At 39.6% G+C, this 23,663-nt stretch overlaps 1 protein-coding gene across 6 annotated transcripts in view; it reads left to right on the forward strand.

The window, feature by feature from the left end:
- Nucleotides 1-23,663, forward strand: part of LOC136857838 (protein sel-1 homolog 1) — a 275,191-nt gene that overhangs the window by 180,352 nt on the left and 71,176 nt on the right. For all 6 annotated transcript variants that reach the window (XR_010858566.2, XM_067136810.2, XM_067136809.2 and 3 more), the window contains 2 exons: nucleotides 9,471-9,636; nucleotides 22,411-22,658. Coding sequence is in view for 5 of the 6 variants with exons in the window: in XM_067136810.2 (XP_066992911.2) it covers nucleotides 9,471-9,636; nucleotides 22,411-22,658 (414 nt within the window). In the remaining variant the exon portion in view is untranslated. The remainder of the gene's footprint in view (nucleotides 1-9,470; nucleotides 9,637-22,410; nucleotides 22,659-23,663) is intronic.

Genomic DNA, 23,663 nt, shown 5'->3' on the forward strand with positions numbered 1-23,663 from the left:
CTACATTACAGTTCAAACTGGGTGACTGCGCACAGCCTAGCACGACTGGCGTCATTGGCATATCTGGTTACAGCGCTGTAAATTGCCATGTCCAAGTATAGGTGATATCACGTGCCACTAATGGCCACGTCAGTGTATGTCTGGTAACTATTCAGAATCTTGGCATGGGATGATGGTCACCACCATGCAGACGGTTCCCTCTTGGATTAGGGACGTCAAGTTGTCAGGCAGGAACAGTAATTGTCATCTGTAGCTCAGCTCACTGGAATGCAGTGCAGAACGGCAGGGCCCAAGACATAACGTACCTCTCCACTAGGCACGACAGCAGAAATGGGGATGGTATCCCCCTCCGGCCACTGCAACAGAAATTTACCCGCAGCAGACAGGGAATATGAAGCTAAAGCCACCCTGGTGGACAAGAGCTTGGAGGCACCTAACCGGTGTCTCCTCGACCTTCATTTGGGAGGTTCCCCCACAGGTTTGGGACTATCTTAGCCCCCCCATTCCGGCAAGCACTATGGATAACTTAAGATGAAATTTAAGAAATAGTTTAAAGAAACTCAAAAACTTTGCCGGAGCTTACCCTGATTTCACAATTTGACAATAATCCCTAGTTACGAAGATCTTAATTCTACCCCACAATACATACTAAATTATATCTAATATGATCATAAATGACCTTTCCATTACAACTAAAGAGACTTAACTAAATAATAAACTATAAAACCCGAAAAATTGTGCGCACTAATTAAAAATTTGCTTACAACTAATTCCTTATCACTACCCCAAAACAAAATAGTTACTAAAGTATTATCTCATAACTAGGGAATTTTTATCTGAGATAAATGCACACGGCTGATCCTCTTTCTTTCAGGATCACTGACTAACAATGATACAGGGGTTAAAAATTTCAAAATTGTGCAGGGACCTCGAAATCTGGGGGATAACTTGCTTATTACATGGTCCGCAGCACTACTAATGGGATGAGTCTTTACATAGACCTGGTCACCCACAGACAGATTGTGCGGTCTTCGCCCGTGATTATAGTTACGTTGAACTTTAGCGTAATAAACCTTCAAATTTTTACGCGCACGATGCCAAGCAGCACGGATCGTTTCTGGATTAGCGACATCAGGCAGGAGATCGTTAATGGACCACAGATTAGAAAGTGGAGAATTAGGGGTGAACGCTAACATCAATGAAGCAGGAGTTTGCTTGTGACTTTCATGAACAGCAGTATTGAAAGCAAATGATAGCCAATTAAGTGAAGAATCCCACTTTGAGTGGTCAGAAGAATGGTATGCAATAAGAGCAGATCTTAGGTTCCGATTAACTCTTTCAGCATAATTAGGCCTGGGATAATAAGGTGTTGTAGTCACATGAGAGATAGATAGATCAAAACAGAAATTACGGAATTGCACAGATGTAAAAGCTCTAGCATTATCACTCACCAAAAATTGACAGGGTCCAAATGAAGCAAAGATCTGTTTTAAGCAAGAAATAGTAGTACTAGCATTAGCCATGCGAGTAGGGAACAGCCATGTAAAACGCGAGAACGCATCAACACACACAAGTATGAAACGATGGCCGGTCCGTGAACGCGGGAATGGTCCAATGTAGTCGATAAATAGTCTCTCCATTGGGCGAGAAGCTTGCTCAGATGACAACAGACCAAGGCGGGTATTAGGAGCGGGTTTACTGATGTTACAGGTTTTGCAAGATTTGACCATAGTGCGAATTTCACCATCCATAGATTTCCAAATAAAATGCTTACGAATTTTCTCCCTAGTTTTAAATACACCAAGGTGTCCGCCAACAGGGGATTCATGGAAATATTTGAAAAGAGCAGGGACTAGATTAGAAGGTACAACAATTTTGGGGTCTCTGCGCCCACGAGCAGGACAACACAGAACACCATTTTTGAGGGCATACGGTTTGACCTGTTCACCAGATTTAATTCTGTCAATAATACCCTTCAATTCAGGATCGTCTTCCTGATGTTTAGAGATATCTTTGAAAAGGACAGGGGAATTGGTCAAAACCACATTAACAAAGGCCGAAACTTGTTCAGGAGAGGGATCAGCGGATTCTAATTGAGGATCAGAACTGCCAGGGTAGAACATCCTACTAAGAGTGTCGGCAATGACATTTTGAGTTCCACGAATGTGACGAGCTTCAAATTGAAAAGCTGAGATGCGTACTGCCCAACGCGCAAGACGACCAGTTCTTCTTGGCTTGGCCAGTACCCAACTCAATGCCTGATTGTCTGTTTCAAGATCAAAAGGTAGATGTTCAAGATACATTCTAAATTTCTCCAAGGAGAAAACAACAGCTAAGGCTTCTAACTCATATATAGAATAGTTGCGTTCAGCAGGATTTAGACTACGTGAAGCATAAGAGATAGGACGACGTCCATCTTCAAATTCCTGAAGGAGAACACCAGATATACCTGTAGATGAGGCATCGGTTTGAAGAATGAAACGTTTAGAAAAATCTGGCATCGCCAGTACAGGAGCATTACATAAAGCAGATTTCAGATCATAGAAAGCTTCAAGTTGGGCATCACCCCACTCAAATTTAGCATCTTTTCTCCTCAAGGCATTTAATGGGGCTGCTCTCTCAGCGAAATTAGGGATAAATTTACGGAAGAAATTGACCATACCAACGAACCTAGCGACAGCTTTGACATCTTTAGGAGTAGGAAAATTTTGGATAGCTGCAGTACGAGATTGGTCAACCGAAACGCCTTTCTCGGACACGATATGGCCTAGGAAGGACATCTGAGGCTGTGCGAAAGTCACTTTGCTAGCCTTAAGGGTTAGTCCTGCTTTACGGAGCCTTTCAAGGACTTCATTGATATGAGCAAGGTGTTCTTCAAAAGTTTCGCTAAAAATTACCAAATCGTCAAGATAATTATAAACGAATTTGAATTTAATGTCTGACAACACGTTATCCAGCAGCCGAGTCAAAACAGCAGCTCCCGTTGCCAGTCCGAACGGCACGCGCTCAAATTCATAGAGGTTCCAGTCAGTAGCAAAAGCTGTAAGATGCTTGGATTCCTCAGCAAGAGGTATCTGATAGTACGCCTGATTCAGATCAAAAGTGGTAAAAATTTTGGCATTAGCAAACCATGAGAAACAAGAGTGCAAGTCAGGAAGTGGAACAGATTGAAGCACAACTCGCTTATTCAACATTCGATAGTCTATTACAGGCCGAAAACCACCCTGTGGTTTAGGGACTAGAAATATGGGAGAAGAGTACGCAGATTTAGAAGGACGTATAACACCATCAGCAAGCATTTGGTCGATGATAGCCTTAAGGGCTTTCATCTTAGGAGGCGACAACCGGTACGGAGGAGAACGAACAGGTACATTGTCAGTTACTTCAATTTTATATTCCAAAACATTGGTCACACCTAACTTGTCAGTGAACACATCAGGAAATTTATCGCAAAGATTCCTAAGCTGGTTGGCCTGATCATCAGGCAAATGATCAAAGTCGAAAGCTTTTGGTTCACTTGTGTCCTCAGACACAGCACTGACATGATAAGGAAGGATAGGAGAACGGTTACACAATGTAAAGATCCTCATAGAAAACTTAAACTGGAATTTATTATATTGAAGATCCAAAACCATACCAGTTTTGGCAATAAAATTTGCACCGAGAATGAAAGGACAAGATAAATCTTTCACCACTACCACGGGCATTTTCCATGTGAAATTACGTATTCTAATTTTGAGATTCAGACTTCCAATCAAATTCAAGGAATTAGAATTAGCCGTATGGCAGGTTAAAGACACAGGTGTTAAAGCAGGGAACTTACAAACAGATTTCACAGAGTTATACAATTTTTCACTCATCAAGGTGAGGCTACTTCCCGAATCAACAAGAGCACAAACTGGTTCATTGTTCACTTCTAGGCAAATGTAAGGTAATTTACATGGAGGAATAGCAGAAATACCACAAGATTTTGGAAAATTGACACTAGGGTCAGACTGAAGCTTATAATCGACTACAGGGTCAGGTAAATCATCAACTAATTGACAGCGATAACAGACGAAACATGAAGGTACACTATAAGTTTTGGCACCAGGATCGGCGGCTAGTCATCTGGGATTACTATTACCAGAACGCCCAGAACCGGAAGAATTGCGAGGACACTGTCTTGAAAAGTGTCTATTTGACCCACAATATCTGCAAGAACTAGTGGAGGGAGAAACTCTATTCTCATTCGGATTTGAATTGCCTAAGGGCTCAATCTTAGGACAATTCCTTTGGAAATTTTGAAGATGACCACCCATGACAGGTTTTGAATTGCCTAAGGGCCCAATCTTAGGACAATTCCGCTGGAAGTGATCCGTAGAACCACAACTATAACATGCACGTGAATTACGTGGCTTGGAAGAAGTAGAAACGGTACTAGTGACCTGAGAAGACATGCTCATAGGAGGAGGAGCCAAGGCGACTCGTAACTGGTCGGCATACCTAATGCCTTCAGCAGAAACAGTAATAGCTTCCAACTGAGCGAACGTAGCGGGTCGAGGCGACAGAGCAAGATACGACCGGTAATTTGGTGCAAGACCCTCAATAATGCTAGCAACCATTTGAGACTCAGAATAGTTTAGCATGAAGATCCGAGCATTGAACTTAATGTCCTGGATGTATTCCGACAATGTTTCATTCAAATACTGTACTCGAAAATAATGCCTTTGAACCAAAGAAGACAAAGCACGGGAAGGAATAAAAAACTCAAGCACATGTGCATGAAATTGGTCAACTGTCCACTTTTCTGAAATGGCTCTTATGACATGCTCAGAAAGAGCTCCAGATACATGTGGATATAAGACTTGGAAGAAATTGTCACGACTTAAGGAATACACTATACTCTGATCTTTAAATTCGACCAAAAAACGTAGAAACACTATGACCTCGTCAATCGAATTAACGGTGAACTTAGATACACCCTTAAATATAGCAGTTAATGGGTGAGGCAAGTTTGAAAAAATTTGAGAAGCAGCAGGAGTAGGTACCTGAACAGCACTGGATTGGTTACAAGAAGGCAATACAGTAGTAAAGAAATCTTGATTTGAACGCTCCTGGGATAGGGTAGGAGTACTAAAAGTGAGGTTAGGACTGAGGTTAGATTGCATAGAAACCGGCACAGATATTCGCATTTGCGACACATTTTCACACATCTGTGACACCCCAGAAGAATTTACTACAGGTGACGCTTGGACATGGGGATATCTTTGTACGATAGGAAGAGAAACAACTTGGGTCGCAACCGGAGGATGAGATAAAGACACAGTAGAATTAACAGTTCCCATAGGAACAGTTGACATAGTAACTTGCGTACAAGAAACACCACTTTCATTATTCACGGGCAGAGAAGCACTGGTAAATACAGCAGGAGAAGACTGCACGGGAATATCATTACAAGTGACCACTGCACTAACTGGTGAAGCAGTAGATACAGATACAGTGTCACTGTCACACGTTTCAGATTGGACGGGTACATTAACTATAGAACTTGAGCTAGGCAAAGAATTACCTTCCAGCAATCCAACAATTTTATCAAAAATATCACAAAACTGCAATAACAACGATTCGCACTCGCATCGCTCATCTTCAGATAAATTATGCGCCAACAGATCGCGAATCCTGTCCACGTAATGCTGCACTTGGCCTTTCGCACGTGTTAACTGTGCCTCGGACGGTTTAGAAGAACAAAATGACATAATAATGGCTTTATATTCTACAATTTTATCTCTGACAATCGACAAAGATGCGCACACTTCATCTGTTGATAACCCTGGGACAAAAACAGGTTCATTTAGCGATTGTTTCAACAAGCTCGTGTCATCCTTAACCTTTCCTGTCGAATTCAACTTACGAATACGAAGTTCGTAAGCTAATTCCTCCTTCCTCAAATGGAACGGCCCTGGGATAGCACGAGACATGTTGATAAAAAAGGAAACACTACGAGATAATACTTGAATTAAATTTTAGGTTATAACCACCGAATTACCGTCAACTTTGCTTCTTCAGCAACCCAAAGCTCTGCTAACATACTGCAACCTCTCCAAAGGGTAAGGTTACAATTAATAGGTTTAAAGAAGAGAAAATGTTTGCTACCGTAATGCTTTCACCAAAAGTACTGTACACTAGGCATGTAAACATGTACGAAATTAAATTTGCAAGCACATAAATCACAGGAAATAAACAAACAGTTTAACCAACATGACTATTAAGAAAGGATAACCGGGAAGCGGCTGGGAACCATATCCAGGCGGAGGAAGGTATTGGTAACACTGAAGAAGCGAAGTCAATGTAATCCTAAACTTTAATTAACAAGTTAGATTTGATTTCATATATAAAGCAATAACCAAGATACAATTAAAATAATGACGGCATAATTTCAACAACCATTACAATTTACATGAGGGTAGCTTTTAGTAATTAAATTTATTTTACACCGGAACATCACACATGACGTTCCACTGTCGTGGCGTTACCTTTAAAAACCCAAAACAGTTCGAAATAAATAAAGGAAGGTAACGTTATACTAAAGTGAAGAGATACATCTAAGGAGGAAAAATAATTTACGTATAATCATGGAGCAGAGCATCTTCAGTGGGTAGCCCCCTCAAAAACACTTCTGAGAAAGGGTACCCGACCTAAAGATGAATATTCCATGATGAAGCGGAATTAATGAGATAGTCCCGAGAAAAATATTACTGATAAGGATTACTTCGAAAGGCGTATAACATTTAATTTACAAAACAACAAACGGGAACTATCTCTTAACAAGGTGAGGTGACTTACCGAAACAGCTAAGTCATAATTATAACATTTGGAAGCAGAAGGAAACACGGGTACGCTCCGGCAAGATAAATTAAATGAAACACTACATCTGAAACTGAATACCAGAAAAGTTAAAAAATAATAATCAGTGCTTACCGGATGGTGGGGCCCAGAAGACCCGTACCTTGGAAGGTGACCGTTCCCTTCAGTGGTCAAACAGAAAAGACGCCCTCGCAGAGCAAGGCTCCAGCGACAACGCTTCTCCCCGGAAATTATGAAATATTACCACGGCCAATGAGCGTACGATGATTTCCTTCACCTACCAATCACATTTCCTTTTATTTTCTCCAATAGGAGCGCAGAAAAAATAGTGCTGACAAGGAACATTTAGGAAGCCTCTAGAAAAATTACGAAATTTGTGCAACTTTACGAAACCGGAAATCTCCCACGCCGATGTGGCGCGTGTGGTACAGGATGCACCAGAATTACAATGACAATCAAATAATTTTAAAATCATATCGACTTCAAACAAATTAAACAATTCCAAAATTCACATACTGAGGAAAACCAAAACAAACAATTGAATAAATCCTTTACATACATAATTTATCGCCGTCTTCCGAGTCCAAATAATCAAATCCCAATAATCACAACACTATCACTGGTCATTTTGAGGTTGAATAATGTGCCTGGGTGGCATAGACTTGGTAATATCTTCCCCTTGAAGGCATTTAATGTCCTCGGTGTTCTTAATACGGATTGATTGGTGATTCTCCGATTTCCTTAGGTAAATTTTGCAATCTTTAGTCCACACAAATTTATAACCATGCCCCTTCAGGTCCCTCGCCAGTTTATGTAGGTATTTATTGGTCAGTGTCCGGTGTTCGTTTATGTAAACAGTTCTAGGGGCAGCCTGAATGCCTACCTCACTTGACTTGATGTTTTTCATCGTCTTGGCCAGAAGAAATTCTTCTTTCTTGAGGCGGCTACAAAATTTCAAAAGGAGAGGTGGTGGGAATTCAGGCTTTCTGGTGGGTAGTCTATGACACACATCGATATCACGATCGGCCACTTCGACATCGTCAGTATTGAAAGTGGATTTTCATTCTGAACTTATGGCAGGCCGTGGATTTCCAAATTATTTCTTCGGACATATTGTTGTAATTCTTGGTTTTCTGTCTTTAGTTTTACCACCTCTGCTTGTGTTATTTCACATTCTTTCTCAAGATCATTTACCTTACATTTTAACATTGCAATTTCAGACATCGCCATCTTGAAATCTTCCGTAATTTTTCTAAGAGAATCTTTTATCTCGTCGAAAGAGTCCACACAAAATGACACAGCCTTTTGAATCTCGCCCTGCTCCATTTCTATTGCCTCAAGTTTTGAAAGTCTTTTATGAATATCTCTAATCACGTCATCTATTTCACTAACGTTAGATACACACTCAGTCTCATTACTAAGACATGCCGTATCGTCACACCTACCACAGTACCACTTTTTCGACTTATCAATAAGTTTCCTGAAATCTTTTTTATTTTTACGTACACTCTATGATGCTTTCTACTACACTTTCCGTCACATATTATGTACAACAAATATATAGGTGGATGATCCGCCTAGTCAATACTAAATATTAATTATTTATATTTATTTACATAAGTCTAGTACATGTTTCGGGAATCTATATACATTCCCTTCATCAGCTAGTCAAATTAAAATTAAAATTCTTGTACACGAAAAGACCTAATAAAAAGGGAGGCCCTCATTAAGAAATCCAGGACTATTGCCAATACAATTTAACATTTAAAAAATCAAAGTGTGAATGCACGGAATTAAATTCCATCTAGTCGAATACGATAAAGCACAATCTTGTTCTTCTATTAGTAATCCTGACTTGAATAATTGGTAATCCTCTTCTGTTCTGTTGAGACTTATCTGTCTCTTGTTCTTCAAGAAAGTCTTCATCTTGTACGTGCCATGCTTCAGTCTTGATGATAAACTTTGTTTCAGGATCATATGGTAATGTATCCACATTACATATCAGAGTTGATATTTTCAACGTGATTGACTCCATCCAATATCAGAGTTGCTGTATCGTGGATGTCGAACCACTGCTGGGTTTTATTATAATCTTCTCTGCCTTTGTCCTAGGTTCCCTTCCATCTTGCCTTCTATGATCAATTTTATCAGGCCTAACTAAGTGCATCCTTAAAACTTATTTCCCAGCAATACGTGATTGTTGAGGTCTGATATTGTAATAAGTTCTTTATGTCATCATTCGCCTGTGCCCAGTTTCATGCCATTTTGACTGTTACTTCAGGGTGCAAAGTGTTTTGTATTTTTAAGATTATTTTTAGCTCTGTGTGAATGGGAAAAGAGAATTGAGGAATATTTGGAATACAATAGGATGGAGTAGCGACATTCTTAAAGAGAAAATTCTAACCTGTAGCCTGATAGGATTTTGATGTCTTGTTTGATTATTTTGCTCTTCCTGGTTGATATTTTCATCAGGGTAGATTATGTGTTTCTTCTTATGTATATAAAATTACAATACCCTTGTATTTCATTTGATATATCTTGAACTTACCTCCTTTTATTCCATATGATCTCTCCTTATACCTGATATGTCATTTGGTATTTACTACAGCATCACTTGTTGACAGCTGTTCAAAAATGTAGCAGAACGAGGAAAATGGGGTGAGAAACTTATGGAAGCTCATACACACTATCGTGAAGGGAGAGTGGACGAGTCTTTCGTTACATATGCTCTCCTGGCTGAGTTGGGATATGAAGTTGCTCAGAGTAATGCAGCATTTCTTCTTGACAAAGGTAAGATAAAAATGAATTATTATTTTCAGTAAATGATCATTATCCTTTTCTAATCAAATTTCTTATCCTGTAAAATATGGAGTTCACATTGAAAGCATTCTTGTGCCTTGTACCTACTAAGTTTTGTCATATATTTTTAATTATGATCGGGGTCTAATAGACTAAATTGAAATGTTCTTAAATGAACTCTGGAGGCAGTTCATTGTTAGAGCCCTGCATGGATGCAAGTTAGTGTCTTGGCAGATACAAACTGTATGGCAGTGCGGATAATTTTTCTGATACTTTCTAAGTAATGGCGTTTATTGATTTTCACTCAGGGATACTCTTGTTGTTGCTTGTGGTAGGCGGCCCTTGACATTGGTATCAGACAATAGTGATATATAAAGAGCCTTGAGACCACAAAGGCATAAATCTGACCATAGCCTTACTGGCTCCTGTCCGTAGTTAATGGAAGAAAGGAACAAAGGTCAATACGTCGGTAGTTGTCGCAAGAGAAAATCCCTCATAAACCTGTGACTGTAGGGGCTCTGGTGCCAGGTGTCAGGCCTATGGTATTATGTTAACAGATATATCCATTTCAATACCTTCGATGTAATATGTTGTTGTTTGAGTCATCAGTTCATAGACTGGCTTGATGCAGCTCTCCATGCCAACCTATCCTGTGCTAACCTTTTCATTTCTACGTAACTATTGCATCCTACATCTGCTCTAATCTGCTTCTCATATTCATACCTTGGTCTACCCCTACCGTTCTTACCACCTACACTTCCTTCAAAAACCAACTGAATAAGTCCTGGGTGTCTTAAGATGTGTCCTATCATTCTGTCTCTTCTTCTCGTCAAATTTAGCCAAATCGATCTCCTCTCACCAATTCGATTCAGTATCTCATCATTCGTGATTCGATCTATCCATCTCACCTTCAGCATTCTTCTGTAACACCACATTTCAAAAGCTTCTATTCTCTGTCTTTCTGAGCTAGTTATCATCCATGTTTCACTTCCATACAATGCCACGCTCCACACGAAAGTCTTCAAAAACATCTTTCTAATTCAGATATCAATATTTGAAGTGAGCAAATTTCTTTTCTTAAGAAAGCTCTTCCTTGCTTGTGCTAGTCTGCATTTTATGTCCTCCTTACTTCTGCCATCGTTAGTTATTTTACTACCCAAGTAACAATATTCATCTACTTCCTCTAAGACTTCATTTCCTAATCTAATATTTCCTGCATCACCTGCCTTCGTTCGACTGCACTCCATTACTTTTGTTTTGGACTTATTTTCATCTTGTACTCCTTACCCAAGACTTCATCCATACCATTCAGCAACTTCTCGAGATCTTCTGCAGTCTCAGATAAAATAACAATGTAATATACTGTAGTTAAATATTTAAATTATCCGCTGATAACCATTTTGCGGATGCGGATAACCATTCGCGGATGCAGCTGCAGATGAAGGAAATGCGGATGCGGATATTATTTTGTATATCTGCGCAGGGCTCTAGTCATAGTTAGAGCCCTGCATGGATGCGGATATCCGTGGATTTATCCGCGGTTATCCGCGAAGTTAGTGTCTTGGCGGATACAAACTGTATGCTAGTATGGCTAATTTTGCTGATAATTTCTAAAGAATGTTATTGATTTTCACTCAGGTATACTCTTACTTTTGCTTGTAGTTAGGCGACCCTTGACATTAATATGGGAGAATGGTGATGTATAGCGCCCTGAGATCATAAAGCCGTAAATCTGACCTAAGCCTAACTGGCTTCTGCCCGCAATTAGTGGAAGAAAGGAACAAAGGTCAATATGTTGATAGTTGTCGCAAGAGAAAATCCCTCATAAACCTGTACTGTAGGGGCTGTGGTGCCAGGTGGCAGGCCTATTGTGTTATGTTAACAGATCTATCCATTTCAATATCTTGGGTGTAATATACTGTAGGTAAATATTTATAATATCCGTGGATAACCATTTGCGGATGCGGATAACCATTAGCGGATACGGATGAAGGAAGTCTGGATGCGGAGGAGATGTTATTTTGTATATCCGCGCAGGGCTGTAGTCATAGTGCTGCTGCCTATACAACTATCTCTACAGTTTAATTGTGCAGCCTGTAGGACATGGAGAGCATGTTTAAGAAAATCACTAATCTTACCAATTAGTGTAAAAATAAAAATCTACTCCCTAGTTATATTGTTAAAACATTGCCTTATGTCTCCATCCTGTTTCATCCGGAGGATCATTTCATTAGTCTTCGATAAAAAGGGTAGCAGTTTAATATTTAAGTCTTAAGGTACGTCCAGACTTGCAACAGAATATCGTAACACAACCGCGTCGCGCTCCTGTCGGGACGGTACTGCGTAACTTCGTCGCGCAACCTTAGCCCGCAACATGAACAATACCGAACGACGTTCGCTGCGTTCCACTGCTTGTCGGTTTCCCCACGTCACATCAAAGAGCTGCGCGCGCGGAAGTTACAGCAAGCTTGGACATACACAAGACCTCGGCGCGTAACACGCATTCACCTCTGTCTGCTTGATCAGTAAACATGGAGTGGACCGAGCAAAACACACTGCATTTTATTGAAATGTTCAAAGCTAAGGACATTTTGTGGCTAGCTAGCTATCCCAGGCATTTCAACAAAATTTTAAGGAATGATGCATGGAACGAGCTAGCGACGGAACTTGATTAGACTTAAAAAGTAGTGTTTCTGTGTGAATAAACCATTAAAACAGATAATGTTTGATGTATGTAACATAGAATATCCCAGCAATAAATTCCTTACTTACGTTTATATTTTCTTTCAGTGTTTCAATCAGAGCTTGACACCTTCCGGTACGATAACACTAATCGACTGTTTGGATATTTTGAAAAGATACTACAGACTAGTGTATGAATCACCAGTTGCTAGAAATCGTACTGTCACTGCCAGTCTCTCTTGCACCGAGATGTGGTATCCTTCTTAGCAACTTTAAGCCCTATCAAATTGATGAGGTATTCAAAGTCTGTAGGTGACATTCTAGTAAAATTTTTATAATGCCCACTAACTGTCTGAAACTTCATCTCAGCCAGCAAATTCAAACCACCATGTGTAGTTCTACGTGACTATAGCTGAGTTTGCCACCATCGCCTATGTTTCCGTTGCCGTTTGGTTGTATAATGCAAATAAATATAGGCTGCTGCAGCTGTGTCCATCTTTCAAAGCTGCGCTGTCTCAACTGGCGGAACTCCGGTAGGTTACGCGTTACAACCTGCGGCGTGGGATAGAAAAGTTTACCTTGCAACCACGGTGCGTAACATTGCCCCGTTTAACCTTGGCGCGCGACGTGGTTATGTTAGAGTTAGGCGCGCATGTCAGTACCTGCCTTTATATAATTTTTGTAATCAAAAGGTCTGCTCTCAGGTTACACATCTTGAAGTTCAAAGCCTGGAGCAGTATGTTGTGCTGTGTAAGTCAGCATAGAATGCTGGTCTTGTGAACCCAAGCTGACAGGTGCAGTGGCATTTGAAGGTGCTCAGATTTGCTAGCCTCTTGTCTGTAGATTCATTGGCACATAAAAAAAAGGATTCCTGTGGAACAACATTCCAGCACCTCAGTGTCTCTGAAAACCATGAAGTAGTTTGTGGAATGTAACACTAAACATTAAAGGTCGTCCATGAAAATTGTGGACTTTTTTTGGTATCTATGTAGAATGCTATCTCTGCGACTGGAGAATAACATTTAGACATGCTTTAACCTTTGTCAGTAAGTAAAATAATCTATGAAAAATTGTTAAGATAGTGTTCATAGCCATAAAATGCAACAACATTGTTGTAATAAATTGACAGTGTACTTCATGATTTGCGATTTCTGCCATGGAGAAAGACATCTACTTTGTGTACTTTCTCCTGCTAGCTAGCAGTCACTTCTTATTCCTCTTACAATTAATACATTTCATTTTTTGTTCTGCTGGGCTGAGTGTCTCAGACGGTAGAGGCACTGGCCTTCTGACCCCAACTTGGCAGGTTCGATCCTGGCTCAGTCCAATGGTATTTGGAGGTGCACAAATAAGTCAACCTCATGTTGGTGTTGGTAGATTTACTGGCATGTAAAAGAACTCCTGCGGGACTAAATTCTGCCACCTCGGCACCTCCGAAAACCGTAAAAGTAGTTAAAGGAACGTAAAGCCAAATGGGAGATGGAACCAATATCAAGGAGTAAAAATCTGAATTGAGAAAGCATGAGCGGCAATCTTTCGGATGAAGAAAGTACTACTTAATCTGAACTTGAACCTTCATCTTAGAACCAGAATCTCGTCGCCATAAGACCTATCTGTGTCGGTGCGACGTAAAGCCCCTAGCAAAAAAAAAAAAAAAAACCAGAATCCTTAAGGTATTCAACACTAGTGATGAAATTTCTGCAAAAGTTATCCTTTCTTGAAACTGATGTCACAGATTCTAGGGATATAAACTAGTGGATTTCAGTATAAAATACGAAGGCCGATCAAATATAAACAGGATTTTTGTTCCTGAACATCAACAGTTGGTAAGACTGGCCCCGCGCTTATGCTTAGACGGGACCGTTAGGAGTGGGAAGTGTGTGCTGTTAGATATTTTCCGCCGTTTCGTCAGTGACGCTCACGATGTTGGAGCAACAGGTACACCCCTCCTCTGTGCAATGCATAATTATAAAATTTCTTGCTCGTGAAGAAGTTACAGCAGCAGAAATTTGCCAGAGATTGACTGCATGGTTTGGTGATCAAACATTGTCAAGGACGCGTGTGTTTACCTGGCATAAAAAGTTCAAAGACGGACGAGAACGTGTGGGAAATCAGCAACACGATCACCATCCTCAGTCCAGCATTACACGCGAAAACATTTGTTCGGCTAAAGATATTATTGACGATGATTGGTGGGCGACAGTATCAGAAATTGCAGAACAAGTCGGAAACAGTTATGGGAGCGTCAAGCAATCGTCACAAATGACCTACAGTTCCGTAAAGTGTGTTCCAGATGGGTCCCTCACCTTTTGACCAAAAATCTGAAGCTGAGACGTTTGGAGGTCTGTCAGAGGCTTACAGCAAGGTTTGTGGAAGAAGGTGATGAGTCTTTTAATCGGACAGTCACATGCAACGAAACATGGGTCCACCACTGCATTCCCAAATCCAAATAAGCCAGGAAAAAGTGGCAGAGGAAAGGGGAGGCAACACCAGTGAAAGCAAAGACTCTACTGTCAGTTGGCAAGGTTCTTGCAACAGTTTTTTCGATCGGTGAGGCATTTTGCTGATCAATTTTTTGCATGAGTGACGCACAATCAATGCTGCTTGCTACTGTGAACTGTTGAACAAGGAGAGGGTTGCATTTCGCCGCAAAAGACGAGACCGACCGATTCGACAGGTCATCCTCCTCCACGACAATGCGCAGGCTCCATACTGCAGCTCTGTCTCCAAGCTATAGAAAATGCACTGGGCTACACATGATCATCCTCCTTACAGCCCGAACTTCTCACCCTACGATTTTTTAATTTGTTCGGACCACTTAAAGAAGCTCTAGGAGGGCAACGATTTGAAGATGACAAGAGTGTGGAAGACTTCGTGCGCAACTGGCTGGTGACATGACCCTGTTCTTTTTACAATGAGGGCATCAAAAAACTGCCCATACGCTGGGACAAATGCATTTCCAAAGCAGGAAACTGTGTGGAAAAATAAATTGTAATTGCCTTGTGTTTTTCAATAAATGAATTTAAATAAAAAATAAAATTCCGTTAATGTTTTCCTATAAATTAAATCATTCTCGGAGTGAAAAATAATTGTTAGGGGGGGAGACTCATAACTTCAATAATATTGCATTATTCTGCTATACAATATAGCTGCATTATATATCTTCATTTTAATCTTTAAATGAAGCCAATATCTTATTTGCCCAAGTAATGACAAATAGTGAAAATTTGAAATATGAGAAGAAATCCCTAAGGGCAGATGGTTCTCAGTGCCCAATGAAATATTGCTGAAACAACCATAACATTTCTCCATATGTCTGCCATAATATTATTAACAGAAATGCACAAATTTTACCATATGAAGTCAAAGCCTTGATTATTCCAATGAATTTCAATTAATTGCATTTAGACTTCTCGTTTCCTCTAAACACTTTTTTAAATTAATGTAATTTTTTAAGGTCTTATTGAAACATGTCATTATGTTGGTACTCACTCCTACTGAAATACTGGTGCCACTGCTTTCAAATTCATAGTTGTATGAAACTGTTAAATTTTACATTTGATAAATATTTATCACTTCACTGATAAATCAGAATTTAATTTTAAAATGTATAATTGTACAGTTTGGAAGCTACATTCAAAATTCTACCGCTTTAGTTTCACAATATAGTAATAAATGAGTGTACAAAATTTCACATCTCTAGATATAATAGTTCAGGAGCTATGGGTACCTAAAGTGAAAAAAATGTGTTCGTGGGGAAACTGAAGTTCATTATTTATACCCCTGTCTCAGAACATTCCAGGTCCATAGTCTTCTTGCCTCTGGCTCTCCTAATTTTCTTTCTTCCCCTTTTTTTTTTCCACCACGGTCTCGGTCACTGTCAAAGTCCCTCAACACCCTTAACATGTTGTCCCCAGACTTGATCCCCATGTCTTCTAGAACAAAGTTTCTTGACATCATTCCATCATTGAAGCATATCACTGCATCTAACACACCTATCTAAAGAGTTCTAAAACCCACAAATTCAGTTTTTGAAATATGTTGCCTGATAACGGTGATTAAAACTTTCATTCAACATTAAAAACTTCATATCTGGTCCGTATTGAAAGGAGATAACATACAATAGACGGAAATTTGCCTAATCCACCTTTTTTCAATACATAATATGTTGTTAATAAGTAAAAAACATATAAAACATATTTGAAAATTTCCTTCGAAGAGACTGTAATGGAGGGTCGATGAATACGTTAAGTGTTACCAGTGTGTCTTCGTCACTTAGTATTACAGTGCAGAGGCTTGGACACTCACTGGCGTGATAATTAAATGGTTAAATGCCTTTGAGCTCTGGTATTATTGCCATATGCTCAGAATATATTAGTTGTATCACATAACAAACGACGTGGTTGTGCAACGTGTGGGTGAACCATTAGAAGTAACAAAGAGCATCAAAGAAAGGAAGACAGCCGATATCCAACGTCCATTGAGGATATGGCACGTCCAGAAGAAGAAGATGATGGTGTTTTATTACCGTAAAGGTAAGGATACTTCACAAACAACCAAGGAGAAATTTTTACTACAGTTTATGGAGAAAATTATAGTACCGTATTTCCCGGCATAATCGTCGCACTTTTTATACCAAAATTATTGCAAAAATAGTTGGGTGAGACCATTATACGAAGAATTTTTAATACCAGTATTTGTATTATTCAAACAATTTATTTATAACTAAATTGTATTTGATACAAATTTAAGATACACGTAATACTCGCGTTTATACATCAAAATAATTAAAACAGTCTAAAACAAAATTCATAATTATTCGCAACAATTCGGCGAACGTTTTTCCAACCTGAAAATAAAAATGAACGTATTAAGTTAATTGTCGTTAATTTGAGTATTAAAGTTAAAATATTACACTTGCAAAAATTCATCGCTTTGTTGTGAAATACGGACTTACCGGTACACAATTTATTCCAAATCTTCTGTGTCGCTATCACAGGTTTCGGTATCTGATGCGCCGTCTTCGTTGCTGTTAATACCAGTATCAGATTCTTCGTCTCTCTTCCACACTGCGTCATCTTCAGATCTGTCTAGTACATTCGAAATCCCAGTCCTTTTAAAGCTCTTGGAGACTAGTTCAGGTCGTATAAGATCCCAACTCATCACCCACGAGCATAACAAGTCCAAGGGTGGATGCCTGAAATTTCCAGCGGGCGTCAATTGCTGATCGCTGCTCATCATCCACTCGTTGTAAAATCGACGTAAGTGATCTTTAAAGGGTTTATTAATATATACATCTAGTGGCTGCAAAGCAGATGTTAGGCCACCAGGAATGACTATCTGTCATGTCTTATTTTTACTGAGAAGTTGCTTCACTTCGTTCACGAGGTGACCTCGGAAACTATCTAAAACGAGCAGAGCTGGTTGTTTTAGTAGTGCACCGGGTCTTCTATCCCACACAGTTTTAACCCAGTCCAGCACGAGTTCTACGTCCATCCAGCCCTTTGGTTGCACTTGTACATGAATTCTACGGGGAAGCTGTATATTCTTAGGCATCGTTTTCCTCTTGAAAATGATGTAAGGCAGCAACTTTCTTCCGTCAGCTGTAATGGCTAGCATTGCCGTGCATCGCAACTTCCCACTACCGCTGGTTTTCATTAATACACTTCGTGATCCTTTTAGCGCAATAGTGCTGTTGTGAGGCATATCAAAAAAGATTGGAGTCTGATCGGCATTACCGATTTGAGAAAGCAAGTACGAAGTTTCTTTGCACAAACGTATGACAAATTGGTGAAAATTTACAATCTTGTCCGTTTAATCAGCAGGCAACATTTGGCTTAGTGTTGTTCTCCTTCGCACTGACAGATTGTGTCATTGCATGAACCCATTAATCCACCCACGACTTACCTTAAACTGAGTTATGTTGTGTTTGCACGCTACCTCCCGTTCCTTAATTTGTAACATTTCATATGATACACTGCAGTCATTATTACGTATTTCATTGACGTACGTAAACACATCTTCGTCAATTATAGGCAACTTCCCTGTTTTAGGACCTCCATACGCGCGTCTATAAGGGTTTGTGCTTTTTAGCTTGTTTTTTAATTTTTGCTAGTCACGCACCAACTTTTCACTCACTGAAAATTTTCTTTCTGCAGCTCTGTTCCCGTGCTGTTCAGCGAAGGCAATTTTACTTAGCTTGAAGCCCGCAGAATAGTTTCTATATTTACCCATAATCGCTTATAAATGCTTCACACGTTAAAGTTTTGCAATATAAATTACTTTCTGTAATTGTTCACTATTAAAACAAATTATTTCTGCAAACACCCCAAACACAAATTAAAAACTTAAATTCTCATGCACACATATCTACAGTAATCACATCAGTCACAAACAAATAAATGCATCTGTGATCTTTCCATTCCAGAACAGCCAATACTGTTAGGCAGTAAGGAAGCATGCAGCAATTTATCAGTTGAGCTTGTTGGTTGCAACACACTAGTACGCTTGCGCAAAACTCGCAAACTGGAGCACAGACGTCTTCATACATCGCTCTAGATAGCGCGGTATAGATCTACTGTAGTTGACCGTGTTCTGAGACGTCAGTAACAAACATTCATTTTTTCAATTTCTTTTAAACATACAGTAATTAGGTTAATATTTCTTCCCAGTTATTGATGATTTTACATTACATTACTGACGAGTTTATAAAATAAAATTTTAATACCATTGGATAATAATTATCTTGACTGCTTGGGTAAAAGTTTTCATCCCTTGCCCGGACACTTATGACGTAGTGGTAAGATAAGAGTCTAGCGATGACAACTGAGAAATCGTAAATAATTCAGCTGACCGTGAGCTGAATAATTCCGTGGAAATCTACTTTATCTTCTTGGATTTCAGTTTGTGCGCAGTAACGCAGGAGCCGGCCCCATGGTGTAGGGGTAGCGTGCCTGCCTCTTACACGGAAGCCCCGGGTTCAATTCACGGCCGGGTCAGGGAATTTTACCTGTATCTGAGGTCACTCAACCTACGTGGTTACAATTGAGGAGCTATCTGACGGTGAGATGGCGGCCCCGGTCTAGAGAGCCAAGAATAACGGCCGTGAGGATTCGTCGTGCTGACCACACGACACCTCGTAATCAGGCCTTCGGGCTGAGCATCTGCCGCTTGCTAAGCCAAAGTCCTTCGCGACTGTTGCGCCAGGGTGCGGGTGGTTGTAATAACGCAGAATTCTATCAGACCTCTTGTCTACTAGAAGACAAGTGTGTGTTGGTACCGGTATTTCTTGGCGACGTTGGCGATAAGCGATAACTTACAGCCTTACGTATTTCAAATGAGAACTCATAATATGTAGGTGGTGAATAAATTGTACACTGTCTCGAGACCACGTTGTCAAACTGCCGATAGCCTACCGGTAAGCCATGCGTCGTACATATAGCGTATTATTTATTTATACATTGTTCAACATCTCGCAAATGTGACTATGTTGCCAAATTGCCCATAAACCATACAGGCATTTAAATTGTGCATTTATGTGCAACTTACATTGCAGATCCATTTACCTTTTAACCAGATTGGTGAACAAAATTTGGACGTGCGACGATTATGTGATTAAATGTTTAAAGTCCGATTTTTGTATTGAAAATAAAGGATGCGACAATTACGCGGTGGCAACAATTATGCCGGGAAATATGGTAGGTCAAGTCATAAGTCATAAGGAGACAAAGATAAACATGTAAACCCAAAAGGACAAGAACATTTTCCACATTTTGATACACTCTCATCTTCAAAAAGAATAATCTTTCTCCTTATCAATCCCAGTTCTTCTACATCCATCTTCTTATTTTTTAACAACTTGATTTACGTTGCACCAACACAGATAGGTCTTTTGGCAACGATGGGACAGGCAAGGGCTAGGAGTGGGAATGAAGCGGCCGTGGACTTAATTAAGGTAGAGCCCCAGCATTTGCCTAGTGTAAAAATGGGGAAAACATGGACAACCATCTTCAGGGCTGCTGACTGTGGGGTTGGAACCCACTATCTCCCAAATGAAAGCTTGCAACTACTCGCCGCTAACTGCATGGTCACTCGCTTGGTCTATTTCTTCATAGCCCCCAACAAGCTAGTTTTTGTTTTCTGGTTTAAACACTTTTAAAGGGGCCACTTTGACAGATCTTCAGTCTTGGTGTGGAAAGTGTGGGATAACAACAACACCAGACACACATGAAAAAGGAAGAGACTAAAAGATAAAGTGGTATAATACTAGGAGCATAGGACAAACTCAAAAGGAGAAACCGAACCCAATGGCTCCATACAAGTAAAAGAACATTACTTGTTTAGAATAATTTCAGAGGAAAAATGTAAACCATTATATTAAAACTATTGTTATTGTCGTTACCACACGCAACAGGCATCGGACCAATTACCAAAGCTATCTCTAACCTCCCAAAATGAACCCTCAACATTACATAATTCCAAGTTTGATTTCATGTGTATGGTAGTCAGGAGAACTTACTAAGAAGATAAGTTGGCTGCATGATCACTATTGGTCGCTTAGCACCACCCAGAGGTCACGTTTTGGGTGCTTTAAGGTTAATATTTGTTTGTATTATTTATCATCATCTTTTATTATTTGTATTTATAGTAATTTGTACGTATAGTTCTCTTTCTTCCTTGTGTAATACCATATGCTAAATAAATAAATGTACAAAATTGCGAAGACACTATAGTACTTTAAAGTACAATATTAACAAGGATACCATACATTAATATTGGTCTTCTTGTGAGAAAATAATCTAATGTCAAAAATTTCATTTGTAGGTTCCTATTCAATACAAGAAATATGAAAAATGATAATTACAAGGTCATCACATATTCATTTTTATTTTGGACTCTTCAACGTTCAACTTGGCGCTCGAGGTTCCGTCTTTGGTTCGAGATACTTCCAGAGTTTTTACAAGATCCGCTCGATAATACTACTCTCTTAGAACCTTGTCTGATCTTTTATATTAACTTACAATTTTTAAGTCTCAATTTACGGTCACGAAAAAACTAAGCCATACAATGAACTTACCCATTTTACTTAATGAACTTTTAGGGATATAATAACCTGTGATACTGTGTTATATCATCATATTTTATTTATAGAAAATCCATACAATGTCAAGTCCAAGTTGAATGCTTCAGATATAATTAGTACACACGTATGAGGAACCTCTTTCACTTGAATAATAGGCTTAGAAATTAGCTCATCAGCATATCTATATTGATTACAAATGTTTAAAAATTGACATCAAGTTGTTCAAATAGATAAACCAAATCTTACATATACCACAAGAACTGGAAAGTAGTTAACACCTGCAGACACGCAGACCAAGCTATACAATGGACTTATTCTTTTTGTTACTGAACCCTTGTGGATATAATAACCTGTGACACAGAAGCCTTACTATATTTTAGCTGTATAAAACATTTGTTTAAACTTCACACATTGCTATATCTAAGTTGAATAGTTATTGAACAACTATGAGGAAATTTAAGTAAACAGCTGGTTGTTGCAACTAGTCCATCAGCCTATCTATAATGACTGCTAATGTTATTACTGAAGTAAGAAACTCAATTTCATATATATCATTATGACTACATAGTAGCTACGACACACATTGTTCTCACACTGTGAAAGTAATTCAGTATAAGCACGTACATTTAAAAAATTATTGTTAATAATTTTAAGAAATGTAATGTACTCTATGTCCAATGTCTTTGTCTTAATTCCTATGCTGATGATGGCATACCCTTTTGCCAAAACTGGTCCCAAATAAAAATGAATACGTGATGACCTCGTAATTATCACTATTTCTTGTATTGAATAGGTGGATCCCCATACCTAACAATTTTGAATGTGAGAAAATAAACCATCAACAGCATAGTTCCACTATAATATTTCTTAATTTAATATATTCTGGCAACTTAATTTACAATATAGATTTTATTGGTTTATGCATCAATATATTTTTGGTTCTGCATTTGAGACAGGGAGTGTATCTACCTATATTTTCAAATGTGTTGATGTTGTTGCAGGTGATGTTTCACTTTTTGTGGAACAGGAGAGGTTTGTCAGAGCCCTGATGTATTGGGGCCGAGCAGCAGCTCAGGGCTGCTCAGCTGCACAGGTTAAACTTGGAGATTACCATTATTATGGTATGGGGACACCAGTGGACTACGAGATGGCAGCCACTCATTATCGCCTGGCCTCGGAGCAACAGCACAATGCACAAGCCATGTTCAATTTGGGTTATATGCATGAGCAAGGACTAGGCATGCAACAGGTAGTACAGTTGAAATCACTAATAGATGTACAGGGTCTTTTTTTTTTTTTTTAGCTCGCTCCGAGTGTCAGGGGAACATGCACAGAAGGTGATAGCGCTGCCGGTTGACTCATTTGCTGAGAGATATGTTGCTTCATGACTGGCTAAGATGATTTAATGTAGTACAGTAGCGATAACCATTGCTTCACAGCATTAGTTTAGTTTAACATCTGTGGTATTGGTAGTGTGTTCAGTGTGTTCGCTTTAAAATAGCGTCGTTTCTGTAGGAATACAAAAGTTATTGCGTGTTTAACGAGTGATGTATACAGTAGAACAGCATATATTTATTGTGTTGTGTTATTCGAAGCATTGTTCTTAGAATGCCGCTTTCGATTTATTCGCAAATTTCCTGGCATCTTCCTTCCCCATAGGAGTGAAAAATGAAAATCCACAGCCTGTTTCCAGTCATTTGACCGGGTCAGGAATGGAATGGAATGAATGAAGCCCCCATCTAGCGGCGAGGATAGGAATTGTGCCGGCTGCCGAGCCTGTCGCACTCCTCTGGGGCAATGATTAATGAATGACAGATGTAATGAAATTATATTGGAGAGTGCTGCTGGAATGAAATATGACAGGGAAAACCGGAGTACCCGTAGAAAAAACTTTCGCGCCTCCACTTTGTCCAGCACAAATCTTACATGGAGTGACCGGGATTTGAACCACTGGAATCAGCGGTGAGAGGCCGGGGCGCTGCCGCCAGAGCCACGCAGGCTCCCCATAGGAGTACGGTACGTAAATTAGTAAAGAGGTTCCGCACCACCGGGTCCATTCTTAACAAGAAATCACCCAGGAGACGAACAGTTTTAAGAGAGGAAAAGCTTGACGAAATAGGTCGTTTGGAAAGAACTCCAAGAAAATCCCAGTCGTGTCTTGCCGAACAAGTTAATGTGTCATTATCTTTTGCCCACAAAGCAACAAAATTGTTAAAAGCCAAACTGTACAAACCCACCCCTGCCCAACATTTTT

The sequence above is a fragment of the Anabrus simplex genome, chromosome 1 (assembly GCF_040414725.1).
Source record: "Anabrus simplex isolate iqAnaSimp1 chromosome 1, ASM4041472v1, whole genome shotgun sequence".
Lineage (NCBI taxonomy): Eukaryota > Metazoa > Arthropoda > Insecta > Orthoptera > Tettigoniidae > Anabrus > Anabrus simplex.